General features: G+C 44.7%; 1 protein-coding gene across 2 annotated transcripts in view; it reads right to left on the bottom strand.

Moving 5' to 3' along the window:
* Window positions 1-3,520: 3,520 nt before the first annotated feature.
* Window positions 3,521-15,055, bottom strand: part of LOC125296021 (thyroid hormone receptor alpha-A-like) — a 70,291-nt gene continuing 58,756 nt past the window's right edge. Inside the window, exons 8-10 of one of the 2 annotated variants that reach the window (XM_048245643.1) lie at window positions 11,449-11,707; window positions 7,461-7,467; window positions 3,521-3,806 (exon numbers count right to left, since the gene is read on the bottom strand). In XM_048245643.1, the coding sequence (XP_048101600.1) occupies window positions 3,563-3,806; window positions 7,461-7,467; window positions 11,449-11,707 (510 nt within the window). In that variant the 3' untranslated portion in view covers window positions 3,521-3,562. Of the gene's footprint in view, window positions 3,807-7,460; window positions 7,468-11,367; window positions 11,708-15,055 lie in introns of those variants that run through there. The other variant, XM_048245642.1, reaches the window with a different exon arrangement.

The following is a 15,055-nucleotide window of genomic DNA, read 5'->3' as shown; positions in this document are numbered from 1 at the left end:
TTGCTGACCTGGTAAGCGTCGGTTACAGTTGCCACAGAGCACTTTATCACAGCCAAAGATACAATTAAATGAAATATAAAACAAAGACAAACGACAATCAAGTGTACAAAACTGATGTCCACGCCGCATGAACTTAATTCCAACATTTTTATGCACTTACATTAAATGTTCAGTTTTCTCTGCTTGCCGCAAAGAAGCAACTGCTTTACAGCTGAGAAACTGTAAAGGTCATTTTACATGACCTCTGTCTGTCCATGACATAATACCATATGGGGCCGAAGTTTTCCCCACACTAAAGTCTCCACTACAGTACATTCCTCTCGTGTGTGGACGTGGTGGCCGCATCCACAGCCAATACGTTGCTGTTCACGTTGGAACTGAATTAAGCCCCCACACCACTATATTGGAAATGAACCCTATTTGGCGAAGACTTTGCAATGAGTGCATGTGAGCTGCACAGGTGGATTGTGGGTGATTGTTTTCAGCACTTGATTGTTTGTCAGTATGTTTTGGGTGACACCGAGATCACTAGGGAGAATATGGGGCAGGGTAAGGGAAAATGACATTCAGAGTGCTCTGTTCATTCATTTAAGTCCCTTCGGGATGATGGGAGACAGGCAGAGCAAGGTAGGAGGGTGGTTATGGAACAGGAACCAGCTTATACGTCATGTGAATTCATTCATCGTGTCCTGAAATGCTCCCAGAGAACAAAATGGCTGTTTCCTGTAATTCTGAGTGTGGTCAGTGGAGTGCGCCGAGCTTGGCACTGCTGGCACTGGACCAGGTTGGTGTCTTATGGCAGCTGCGGAGCTTGACTGTGCTGGTGCGATTAATCTTGCCTGAGGGGCCAGTGTCAGTACGGCTGGGCACTGCTGTGGTTGACCATGCTGGTAGACACTGGTGGTGGCGCGTTTGACTATGCCTGAGTCGTGATGCTCCTGACCTGTAGACTCGTACTGAAAGTGCATATGGATAGTATTGGTCAGTGTTGGAGGGTGGGCAAGGTAGGGTGGGGTTGCTAGTGGTTGCAGAAGGAGCTCGACCCACCGTCTGCACATGCTCAATGCTGCTGCAGTCCTGAGGCCCAGGCCATCCTAAGGTTCAAGGCCCAGAGGTCAACAGACTTCTTCTACTTAATTTTTATTTCCCTCTTTTTGTTTTTGGATGACCAGAGCATCTGAAAATCATGCACAAAAAAAAACAAAAAACAAAAAAACAATCAGGCTATCTATCCTGATCTTCAGTCCAATCACATTGGAGCTGAATGTATCACCACCTGACGGAAGAGGCTTTTGTTGGTGTTATTTGTTGTCGTTGTTGTTGCTGCTGTAAACGGTTGCAGAAATTCCTGATGACAGCTGTATTGGATCACAGTCTTTGAGAAGCAGGATCAAAAATGATGTTGGTCCCAAGTGAAAAATCAAATACACTCGCACGCACACACACATATATTTCCAAAAACGTATCATTTCCCTTGTGGGGCATTGGCAATTAAAGTGTGAAAACAGTGTGTTAAATGCATGTCATTTGTTGTGTGTGCAGTTATACAGGCAGGTCATTTGCAACTTGGCAAGGATTGTGAGGGGGAGTGTTGCTTGTATGTCTGTGTGTGTTTGTGTTTGTGTATGTGGTGTATGTGTGTGTTTGTGTGTGTTTGTGTGTGTGTGTGTTTGTGTAACAATGGCAGCCACGCAGACACTACAGCTGAGGTAGAATGTGTTGGCTGAGGGCCCACAGTGAGGTAGGTCAACACCATCCTACTATTCTCAGGCAACCCAAAGGAGCGAGGTTTCTGTGTGTGTGTTTGTCTGTCTATGTATGTGTGGCGTGTGTTGTCTGAGTGTGTGTTGAGTGTTTGTGTGCGTGCCTGTTTGTGGGTGTGTATGTGAATGTGTACGTGTGTATGTGTGTGTGTGTGTGAAAACGACACATGCTGTGCATCTTCAGGCATACACCGCTGTCGTTCCTTTCTATTTGGGCACGTCTACACATCACTCTATCCACTGTCACCCAGCTCAAACGCACGCAAATTTAATGACCGAAAACTCATAACAAAATTTCTTTCCACCAACCCAGTCAAAACTCTATGTGCTGAAATTTCCCATCTCAATTTTCCAATCAAATCTCAGTTGCATTAATTTACGTAGCCCCATTCGCAGTGCCAACACCATGTTACCAGTGCATCCACTACTAGTACATCCTTAGCTGGTGCACTGAGGCTGTCTGTCAGTATCCCTACACTGAGGCGCCCATTGGCACAGAATGAGCATTAGACTGCACAGGCTCAGAGGTGCCACAGGAGGTGGTGACTGAGGTGTCTGGGTTGTGTGGTGCATCCAACAGCACAGAATTTCTTCTCGTTGGAGAGACTTTTAGGGTGAACTACGAAGCGAGGTTACATGGCTTAACCAGGTAACTTTGGGAGTTCACACAAATCTCAAATAAACTTCAGAAGGAATACATGCAGTTCTTTTGGAGATCAGCAGTTACTCCTGAAGTTACAGGGGGTAAGCCAGCAATCTCGTTAATTAGGAGATGAGGTCACAGACACAGCAAACGAAACTGGTGAGAGTCAATGGCATACTGCGTACATGTCTGCAGGTAAAAGGGTGTGGATACAGGTAGTTACGAGTAGTTATACAGCTGGAGCGGTATGAGGGGAGGGGTCGCACATTGACATGGGGACACATGATAACTACAGGTACACTGTGTGTGTCTAAGTTAGTGTGTGTCTGTCTGTCTGTCTGTCTCTGTGTGTGTGTAAGTATACAGATGTAAGGACATTAATGCACCTGCTTTCAGGTACGCTGATGAGGTAATATGGAAGTGATGAGCTGTCTGCATTTGTGATATGTCTGTACGGAGACAGAGTGGATAACTTGCGTACATAGAGGAGCACTGCCCATTGAAAGAGTGCAAAAAAGAGGTTGACTTGATCAGACACTAGACTCAAAGAGAAATGAGGGCTCACATAAGGCCTTATGCTACTGCATGTATTGTATATTGTACATTCCTAGAAACAGTTAGCTTCCTGTACACATGGGCTTGAAATTGAAAAAAAAAGTAAAGTAGCTTTCACAGATTGACCCACGTGTTGAGGTGTATGTGTGTTTTTTTTTTTTTGCACCTTTTAAATCACCAAAGAGTAAGGTAATGGTGGGAGGTAAGTAGGTAAATTGGGAGGTAGGTTCGCGGATGCTAGCTTCTCTGTTTAATGGAAATCTGGGCTTTCCCAGCAGGGCCTATGAGAAAGAAAGAGAGAGAGAGAGAGAGAAAGAGAGAGAGAGAGAGAGAGAGAGAGAGGGCTCTGGGAGGTGACACTTCAGAGCTGTCCAAGTTACAGCAAGCACAGGGTGGCCAAACGCTTCAGTGGCATCGACACCACGTCTGGCGTTACCAGTCTCGTTTGGCTACATGGAGAGCAAAAATGAGTGAGTGTAAAAAAGTACCCCAACTCCTTCACCATTCCTCCATCCAAGTTTGACCCCCATCCCCCAACCCCACCCACCCCATCCATGTGTCCTCTTCATCTTTCTTCTTCTTCCCCCTCCTCCTCTCTGGGTCACACCTCCTGGTCCTCGAAGACCTCGAGGAAGAGCGGGGGGAAGAGTTCGTTGGGGCACTCCACCTTCATGTGGAGGAAGCGGCTGGCGTGGCAGGCCCCGATCATGCGCAGGTCCGTCACCTTCATCAGCAGCTTGGGCCAGAAGTGGGCCATGTGATGCTTGCGGTGGTTGATGTAGTGCTCGAACGCCAGTAGGTACTTCTCTTGACACGACTCGATCTTTCTCACACACTGAACGCCACTAAAAGGTCCAAAAAAAAAAAGGGGGGGGGGGTTGTGTGGAAAAGGAAGGAGGAGAGTGAAAGACAATGGGGAAAGAGAAGAGAAAGAGGGAGAAAAGAGAAGGAGGAGAGTGAAAGAGGGAGGGGGGAAAGAGAAGAGAAAGAGGGAGAAAAGAGAAGGAGGAGAGTGAAAGAGGGAGGGGGGGAAGAAGACGAGGAAAATGAAAAAGAGAGAAAGAGTGAGGGAAAAGAAACACGTAAGTGGTGTGTTGATGTATGAATGTTGTATAAGCACACGATGGACAAGGAGGAGAGAGAGACAACTGGGTAGTTGTATGTTATATATTTACATTGTAATTTAATAGGAGTTAAGAGTGATGATTGATAATTGTCTATAAAAATCTACCGGGGGCATAAACTGGACATAACAGAGCCTCACAGAAGCTTATAAACAGGCTAAGACGTGCTGAATGAATCATCAAAATAGTCCTGTAAATTTGTCAGACAGGCTTGTAAATGTTCCAGACGGATTAATAGGGGCATGTCAGTAAGGGATGCCAAAGCTCTCAGTCCCCCTGTCCCCAACTACAACAGGAAAGCTAACAGCTACGTCAGATTACATAGCGGCCAGCTGAGGGACAAATCTGTCTCTGGATCTGGTAGTCATCCAGCGTCCCCGTGCCCAGTCAGGGTCAGACCTGAGCCTGAGCAGGCTGAGGTGATGTTATGACACTCTGGACTGGGAAAATGCAAAAGCTTTTCTCTGGAACTTCCAAAAATCATGGACAATAAACTATCTTTTAAAGTCAACTTCCATTATATTTTTTTTAGATCGGTGTTTCCCAAACTGTGTGCTTTGAAGGCTACGCAGGTGTGTTGCAGGAAATGTTTTTTTCCTTGCCCTTAATCATCATTAACAATTCATCAACATAGTAGGTTATTGAAATCACAAAATTGCTTCTAAACCTAACTATATTCAACAACATAACTGCATTCAGAAGTAGAAAAAAAGTTGTTCATTACGTTATGTTGCGGTGTAGTGGGGATTTTTAAAGTGGGGGGACGCTATTTTAATGACATCATTGCAAAAACTGTCACACTCGCACCTCCACATACATCGGTCCGTAAGGCCAAGACCAAATTGTTACCAGCTTTCATGAACATGAAACCGAATTCAAAAAAACAATTAAATGACATGGATTAACTTCAAAATGTAGCCTAATGTCTTCACTCAAACTACACATATCCACCAAAGTCTATGGTCAGTAGCTTTTCATTTTGTTGTATCATACAATAAACAGACAAACCATAATGTAGAGTAGCCTATTTAATCTAGCGTAGTGTAATCTCTTTGACGCATAACATGCTGCGGCATGGCTTCATTCATTACCACACGTAAACCATGGCAATAACAATAGCACAGCAGGATTCACACGCATTCAACACGCTGTGTGGGCAGTGTAGCTCAATTTGAGGGGGCGTCATATGAATGTCATTGCGAATGATTAAAATGCAGAGGTGCACAGTCAATAAAACAAAACAAAAAAATAACAGAAAGAACATTGGGCAGGCAAGTGCCAGTCATTTGAAAAGTTTTTGTTTGGATGAAAGTAGCTGCACCAATCGTAAGTTTTTCCTAAAGTTGTTCAGGTTCACCGTTGGGTCATTACTTATGGTTAAATAGCCTCACTTATATTGGAGCCTCCTCGATAAAAATCACTCGTATTACTCTCACATGCTTATCGTGTCATTTTGACTGGAATAGCCTACCTGCTTTATGCAAAACACAAACGAAGGAATTGCAACAGTGGGCCATGAAGATGCTTGCTAGATTCGGATACAGTTCGGGCAGTTCTATGTCTATGGTTTTCTAGCCACTTTCTAGCTACTTTCGGGTAACGTGGAACGACGAGCTGCGTAGTTTTTAATGTCTTTACACATGGTGGAGTGCTACAGCATGACGGTCATTCTTGTAACGAATTTTATGACAAAGAGGCCTAATTGGAGACGTTTGTGTGATGCGTTGTTATCACTGGTAACAACACTTGTTATATTAATAAATGTTTATTAAAATGCTCAAAACAATGCCCCAAGAAGTGGGGGGACGGCGTTCCCCCGCGTCCCACGTCCACTACACCCCTGCTTATATATAGCTGAGGCACCGACAAAAACTATACTTAAAAAAGGATGCATGACCATGAACCTGATCCATCCACTTTTGAACTGAAAAAAGAAAATTAAAATGGGATCAGACAGACGGGAAGGCTACAATAATGTTTGAGCTTTGGGTTCGCGCATAGCTTCCCGACATGCATCAAACTACGCATGCTGGGCGGTTAACAAACAGCAACAAACTTGTTCTACTGTGGCTTTTACATGGTTAATATATTGGTCTTGTGCCTTGATGTTTTGTTATAGTAAATACTGTGTCACCCCCCATTTCCAAAGTGTGACTGACTCTGGATCAGATCTGACCTGATCTCATTCCACAGCCATGGCAGCCCTTTGCCCTCTACATCTCCCCTGCCCTCTACATCTCCCCTGCCCTTTAGAGCTCCCCTGCCCTCTACAGCTCCCCTGCCCTCTACATCTCCCCTGCCCTCTACAGCTCCCCTGCCCTTAGAGCTCCCCCTGCTCCCCTACAGCCCCCCTGCCCTCTAGAGCCCCTGCCCTTTAGAGCCTCCCCTGCCCCCCTGCCCTCTCTGGGGGCCCTCTACCCCCTGCCCATCTCCCCTGCCCTCTACAGCTCCCCTGCCCTCTACAGCTCCCCTGCCCTTTAGAGCTCCCCTGCCCTCTACAGCTCCCCTGCCCTCTAGAGCTCCCCTGCCCTCTACAGCTCCCCTGCCCTCTAGAGCTCCACTGCCCTTTAGAGCATTTCTGCCCTCTACAACTCCCCTGTCCTCTCCCCTTACCTCTAGCCCGTTTATTGCCAACGGTGCATATATGCGCCCACAATGAGTGTGTTCTAGAATGCCAAGGGTGCATATGTGCGCCCAAGGAGCATCATCATTGCCGCGGTAACATGTAGCCAATTAAAACATTGTTACTGTGCTGTTGCTATGTTGATATGATAGTAAACATGTTCTAGACAGATCACGATTGGTTAATATTTCACAAATATGCTAATTACGTCATTCACAAACTTCAAGAAACAAATTAGCTGAAGCTAAATATCAAGCTATCTATCTAGCTAGCACCCAGAGCGAGTTTGCGATTGCGGTACCATGAATTTACGACCATGGAGGAGAGTTTTAATTTTAACTGGGACAGTGACAGTGATGAGTTCTTCGGATTTGGAGAGGAGGAGTTGGAGGGGGTCGTGTGTGGTCCAGGGGAGGACTAGAGTGCGGATCAGGCCGCAAATTTCTGTCCGAACCCGGCCCGCGTCCGACAGAGTTGCGGTCCGAACCCGACCCGAACCCGACAGGCATTTTCATTTTTATGTCCGAACCCGACCCGAGCCCGACGCAGATGATGCCTCAGTTATTCCCATGCTAGTGATTAAACGTTCACGTTTGTGGATAGCCTGTCTTTTTAGCCCATTAAACGGAACACACAACAAATTGTCTACAGAATCAGATGGCACGCATGCAGGTCACACACCACAGCACATTAACACAAGAGGCCCAAGCAAGCATAGCCTATTGAAATAGAATTTTTGTCTTATCATTGACGAAAAGTCTTGAAATGAACTGCAACAGTCTTTGAAACTACAGTGCCTCTGTCACTGATCCATATGCAGCATCGACGTTAATTGGGGCAACTCGAGGAAATCCTCATCCAGTTGAACGAGACGACCTTATAGCCTACCGGTAGCCTATGTCTTTACCACAGTATGCAACGCAAATAATCTTAAAATCTCCTGATAGGCTAACAATTTTTTAACGTCACCCAAGACTGTGCTTATGTGCATATGTGCGAAATGTGCATAACCATTTGTTTATGTAGTCGTGACAACGCATGTGCATTTCAGGCGGCATGCCTGAAATGCGTTGTCACGATAAACAAATCTTGCACACAGGAAGAAAGCTATTAGGTATTTTTTACATTTTACTTTATTCTGAAAAAACAAACGTTTGCATCATGTAAAGCAGACCTGTTGGTAACCCAACATAATAAGGAATTTTAAATGTAAAGCTTCCAATGCATATCGCCCCCATGTGTCCGAACCCGAACCGTCCTCTAGGGAGGACGAGGAGGGAGACGAAGGAGGAGGAGCGGCCGGCGACTTCACCGAGGCCGGCAACTTCACTGGCTGTGGTGAGGGAGACGCCCCGCGGGAGTGGCTAGATGTGACAGGCAAGACGGTGGCCACTGAGGGGGAGAGGAAGCGATCTGATGGGAGGATCCCTTTTGTACACACCAACCCACAACCTGGTCCGCAGAGAGTTTGGGATTATAGTGATCCATACCTTTTTTTTTTTAAAGCCTTTTTTAGCAATTGTACCATTGATCTCATGGTGGCTGAGACAAACTGCTATGCTGAGGCGTTAGCTTCCACCGAGCTAGCGAGTCACTCTCGTTTACGTGACTATAAACCCACTGATCGTTCTGAGATGGAGGCGTTTTTGGCCATTCAGATCAGCATGGGTCTGACTAGAAAGCCTAAAATCTCTGATTACTGGAGCACCCAAAGTTCACTGGGCTTGACACCAAATTTCGCTCGTGTAATGACACGCAACCGCTTTCAGCTCTTGTCCTCCTGCATCCACTTCAATGACAACTCACTGAGGTTGGAGAGAGGTCAGCCGGGTTATGATCCACTTTTTAAAATCCGCCCACTCATGGATCTAGTCCTGAAGAGTTTTCAGAGCGAGTACTACCCCCACAAACACCTCTCCATTGACGAATCCATGGTTTCATTTCGTGGAAGGGTGTTTTTTCGTCAGTACGTGCCAAATAAAAGACACCGGTTTGGTCTGAAGAATTTTGTCCTGTAAGACTCGACAAGTAATTACACGTACCTGTGGCATGTATACACTGGAGGGTCCTTCAACTACGATCGCTGTCTGGGTATTGGCCATAGTTCAGTTGTTGGCTTGCTAAGGGAAGCCAAGCTTTTGGGGAAGGGACACACTCTATATACTGACAGCTACTACACCTCACCCGCTCTTTTCCAAGAGCTCCACCGGCAAAACACCGGCGCGTGTGGAACTGTTCGTGTGAACAGGAAAGGTGCCCCCTCAACTCCATGGTCTGAAACTGCGGCCTTCAGATCCCCCCGTGTTTTTTGAAAAACGTTCACTATTAACTGCGTCTTTTCGTGATGCTGGTACAGTCACTGTCCTCTTCACAGTGCACGATAATCTCGTTATCACCAAACGAGTGCATAGCAAAGGGCCTGATGGCTACAGAACTTTGCGCAAGCGTGGAGGACTACAACCGCTTCATGGGAGGGGTAGATCGCGGAGACCAGCTATGCTCCTATTACAGCTACCAACACCGTGCAATGAAGTGGTACCATCGGTTGTTCCATCATATCCGAGAGGTCGCACTTGTGAATGCCTACATCTTGCACAAAGAAAGTGGCAATGCAATGCAGTCTGCTGGATTTCGCGAGCTTGTGGTGAAGGGGCTACTGAGACGGAGGCAATTTGAGCTCACTCCCAGGCCAATCAGCACACCGTTAGTGCCCGTGCATCTCACTGGTCGACACTTTCTCGGACAACACGAGAAATCGCGTCCGGACTGCAAAGTCTGTTCCACGCGGAAGCGCAGTCCAGATGACGCACGAAGAGGGAGGAAGCAGACACCTTTCTTCTGCAAAACCTGTCCAGACCACCCTGCACTGTGCCCCACTGACTGCTTTGAGATGTCCAAAGCTTGTGTACAAACACTGGCGAGATGTTGTTTGCTTATTATAGTAGGGTATCTAGTATGCGTATAGTATCTGGTATATTACATTCATTTTAATATGCACATGTTGATATGCATTTCCCCTGTTTCATACAACGTAATAATTACTACTATTGATTATATAAAAGTTATTTATGCACGTTAAATTACACTGCTAATAACTATAAATGTAGACATTTGCCAAAATGGCAATTTTCTTCTCTAAATATAGTTTTTTTGTTCTTTTACAGAATGCGGTCCTCCATCTCAGGCATCCACCACTACCAGCCTAGGTCGTCTGAGCACTTTCAATCAGTTAAATCAGCTGTTCTTTCAATCAGTTCAAAGGATCAGTTATTTTATCATATGATCAGTTCTTCCAATCAGTTACTGTTCATTTTTAGAAATCTATACAAAACTTGAACTGATATTTATTGTTTGTTTGTTCAAATCTCTACCAGTGTAGAGGTTTTACTGTTCATTTTTAGAAATCTATACAAAACTACAGAACTGGCTAGTAGCTGGCTAGCAAGTAGTTGGCTAGTAGTACACTAGTTTCCAAAAGATGTTCAGTTCTTTTTTGTTCTCTTCAACAGCTATTACATGTATAGCTGTATACTCAAATGAAACATGGATCTAATCCAATGTGTTTTCAGAGGCAAAATAGGAAATTAATCACAGAGAACATGAGTATTGTGGCCACATATAGGTTGCTCCCCGGGCACAACACTGGTCTCTGCTGTTAGTGTGCTCACAAGAGCTTAACCTATGTCAGTCCTTTACGGTTTGCAGATGTTAAAAAAACACCCCAGCAGGTAGACAGTTTTTCTTTTATGATCTGCAAATTGTCATGTGCAAAGTATCTTGGTTTGTCACCAATACCATATAAGTATATACTCTTTTGATCGCGTGAGGGAAATTTGGTCTCTGCATTTATTCCAATCCGTGAATTAGTGAAACACACTCAGCACAAAGTGAACACACAGTGAGGTGAAGAACACACTAATCTCGACACAGTGAGCTGCCTGCTACAGTGGCACTCGGGCAGCAGTGAGAGGTTAGGTGCCTTGCTCAAGGGCACTTCAGCCGTTCCTACTGGTCGGGGTTCGAACCGGCAACCCTCCGGTTAGTTCGAAGCGCTAACCAGTAGGCCACGGCTGCCCCTCAATTAGCAAAAAGAACTTATCATTCATATTGCCTTTTTACTACAGGGGTGTTTATGTTTAGTCATTCTAAACCTTTCTGGACCTGAATTTAATTGCAAAAGTTAAAAGTAACAGCATAAATAATGACATGCATGGTACTACATGATTAACATGTCACTGTTTGTTAGACTACCTGATTTATCTGAATTGAAACCACCTACAGTTTGTCACGTTGTATGTTATAAGTTTGCTACTCAATCATTTTGTAATGATGTAATAAGATGTGCGCATATTTAGAGTATGTAATAATATATTATTAATTTATTAAATTACATATCTTCCTATGAATATTATCTATTGTGTGTGTTTTTGAGGTGATAATTCATTAGTACATATTACAAATTGTATTGTGCAACTGCTGTTTCTAATGACCACAATGACATACACAATGTTTTTTGGAGCCCTAAAATAGAGGCAGTGGTGTAACATCCTTTGTTATTTGACTGTAGCTATCAAAAAGTAGTGTAAAACCAGAAAACAGGTACTTTATACACAGTTTGACAATATCCAGCAGATTTTTGGGGGATTTAGAATGTTGTTCTGGCAGTGAGTGGGTACAGTGTTCTAGAATTCCGTGGCAGTTAAAGCACCTCTGACCTCTACAGCTCCCCTACCCTCTCACCTGAGCTCATGAGCAGGACAGCCTGCAGTAGCGCCACTTCCGAGTCGTCCAAGTTGAACTGCGCCAGGCTCTTGCCCAGGTCGAAGATGGCGTCCGACACTACGCCCAGGCCGCCGTTCTTGAGCTGCTCGCGCTTGACGGCCATCTCGCCGCTCAGTGTCAGCGTCTCGCTCTCGGGGTCGTAGCGAACGGCCGCCCGTAACGACATGATCTCCATACAGCAGCCTTTCAGAAGGATGATTTGGTCCTCGCATGACAGCTGGGGACACAGAGCAACCGTTACTGGCACATACACACAGACACACACAAACACATACACATTTTCAACGATAATGATTTAGTCCTCACAAATGGAGTTGGACGGACACACACACACACACACACTCCTCGTGTTATAGGTAGGGGATTTCACACATCGGCCAATCTCCAACCAAGCCTATTTACCGTCAAAATCCAAATCACTAACAAATCACAAATCCCTAACAAAAACATCACCAACAGAACAGCCTTCAAGAGCATTTCACTGGGGTCATCAAGCGAAGGAATTATAAAAATAAGACACACACATATCACATCTGCATCATCTATGTATATTTTTGTATATATCATCTACGTATATTTAAAAAAAAAAAGATGAACACACACAGCAGATGTTCAGGGGGTTCTGACAAGGCAGCTGGTAGAGGGAATAAGGATTAACACACAACTCTCCCTCTCTCACACACATACACATAAACAAGTGGCACTGTGATGTTGTGGTCTAGGTGTATCAAACACAAACACACACGCTCCAAAACATTTGAGTGAACGCAAATGCACACAGTCTTTCTGATTTTGCTGCGGTGCAGAAGCCGTCTGTAGTAGTCTGGATATCTAACTAAAACCACTCCATAAGCCATTAGACCAGGGGTGGGCAAACTGCGGCCCGCGGGCCGGATCCGGCCCGCCAAGCACTTTCATCCGGCCCGCCGAGCATTTCATGCTCGGGGCAGCCGTGGCCCACTGGTTAGCACTCTGGACTTGTAACCGGAGGGTTGCCGGTTCAAGCCGCAGTGGGCCGCGGCTTAAGTGCCCTTGAGCAAGGCACCTAACCCCTCACTGCTCCCCGAGCACCACCATTGTAGCAGGCAGCTCACTGCGATAGAGACGACGTTGGTTAGCTTTACTGCAAACAGCTTTTCACTCTCCTTAGAGAACGTTTACAATGTCAATGTCAAAACATCATGTTAAATAGAGATGATAGATAGGCCTACTCTTAGTTATCTTCTTTGCAGCAGATCTAACGTAAACGTTATGCGATCCAATTAACTGGGAACGCGTCTGCAGTCACGAGAGGGAGAGAGCAGCAGGTTCCAGCTGGCTTGTCATTGTTGATAATTGATATCTTCTTCTTATAAGAAACTTTAAAAAGGAAATCATGAAGGCAACAGTAGTTCCCACTACTGGCCATTTAAAAACTGTGAGAGGGCACAGCCATAGGTACAGCACTAGTCATAGCGAAGCAGGCAGAAGATCATTGAGAAATGAACGTGAATTAAATGTCTGTCTTAAAGCGACAGTGCACAATTTATACATTTGTTAAACAGCATCAAATTAGCAGTATTTTTGAAGCAATTGATATTTTAAAACAAATACTTTTGATACTAAATTATAGGCTATAAAAAATGTATTTTTTTATGTGTGTCATGGGGAGGGGGTTGTTGTGCGGCCCGCCGGCCAATTTTCAAAACCCAATGTGGCCCTTGAGCCAAAAAGTTTGCCCACCCCTGCATTAGACCTTCATACTGCCGTGCTGTGTGAGATGAGCATGCTCTTGGCCTCCACACACACACACACACACACACACACACACACACACACACACACACACGCTGTAACACTGCATGATTCAAAAGCTAACAGGAGAATCACCCAGAGTGCAGAGTATCACTACTCACTCATGCAACATGCACCCAACATCCTCTAACCCCCTGCACAAATATGGGTGCACACACGCACACACACACACACACACACACTATACAACCATTCACAGCCATACTTATGCTAACTGTAGTGATTAATCAGATATGTTTACAAACAGAAGAGAAACTGTGATGAATGAAAAACAAACACACAAACACACACACAAACATACACATATGAACAGACACACATATTATACGTGCTACAAAGATTTTTACGGCCAGTGGTTCCAAACAAAAAAGGGGCGACAAATCAATTGGAGGGATTTCAGTCATTCCTCAACTATTCAACTAATTACTCCAGAATATCATGTGTCTTTGAACATTGCTCTTCTCTTCTCTTGATTGATTTCTTCACAGAACTGTTACTGCAACAAGAATTTCATTGTAGAATGGGCATAGGGGTAGGCCATTGAAAAGCATCACAGGTAAGGAGGGGGAGAGTGATAAACATAATTATCATTATGTTTATCACTCTCCCATAGGCACCATTGAGAGCATCCTCTCCAGCTGTATCGCTGTGTGGGGCGGAAGCTGCACTGAATACAACAGGAAAGCCCTGCAGCATAGTGAACACAGCTGGAAGGATCATTGGTGCTTCACTCCCCTCCCTGAAGGACATTTACACCACCCACCTCACCCAAGAAGGCACACCAAAAATTGTGAGTGATGCAAGTCACCCCGCCACAATCTGTTTGATCTACTGCCCTCTGGGAAGAGGTACAGAAGCCTGCCCTCCCGCACTACCAGACTCACCAACAGCTTCATACACCAAGCTGTAAGGATGCTGAACTCTCCCTCCCTCCCCCTCCACCCTCAGCTACATAACATCCTGGACATTGGACCCACAATGGCCGCCTGCACTACTCCACTTGCACACTTGAACACTTGCACACTTGTACACTTTACAACTTGGTGTTGTTGTCCTGAAAACACAACACTTCTGCTGCTCTTACATAACTTGCACCACTATGCCACTTTCTTTATTACTCAGGTCAAACAGAACTACCCAAGCCTCTTATTGGCCTGACTTTGCACTAGTTTTTTATTGACTGTCTATGCACAATTTCAACAAAATTTTGCTGCTCTTATTTTTTCATTATTATATGTGCCCTCTTATTTACTTATTTACTTACTTTTTTTGTTTACTTGAATGTTATGTTTGTCTGTGGACTTAAAATTGGTAAAATATGTCTTGTCTTCACCGTGGGATAGTGAGAAACGTAATTTCGATCTCTTTGTATGTCTGGAACATGTGAAGAAATTGACAATAAAGCTGACTTTGACTTTGACTTTGATCATACAGATTAAAAGGTTGCCAGACCTGATGCATTAGAAACCTAATCCATTTACATTAACAGTAAGTTATAGGAGAGGGGTGGGCAAACTTTTTGGCTCAAGGGCCACATTGGGTTTTGAAAATTGGCCGGCGGGCCGCACAACCCCCCCCCACACGACACACACATAAAAAAAATACATTTTTTATAGCCTATAATTTAGTATGAAAAATATTTATTTTAAATTATTAAATGCTTAAAAATACTGCTAATTTTATGCTGTTTAACACATGTATAAACTGTGCACTGTTCCCAATTAAATGGATCGCATAATGTTCACGTTAGATCTGCTGCTAAGGAGATAAC

Source organism: Alosa alosa, chromosome 6, assembly GCF_017589495.1.
Source record: "Alosa alosa isolate M-15738 ecotype Scorff River chromosome 6, AALO_Geno_1.1, whole genome shotgun sequence".
Taxonomy (NCBI): Eukaryota; Metazoa; Chordata; class Actinopteri; order Clupeiformes; family Clupeidae; genus Alosa; species Alosa alosa.
Note: the sequence above shows the minus strand (reverse complement) of the source record. Positions and strands in the feature narration are given on the sequence as shown.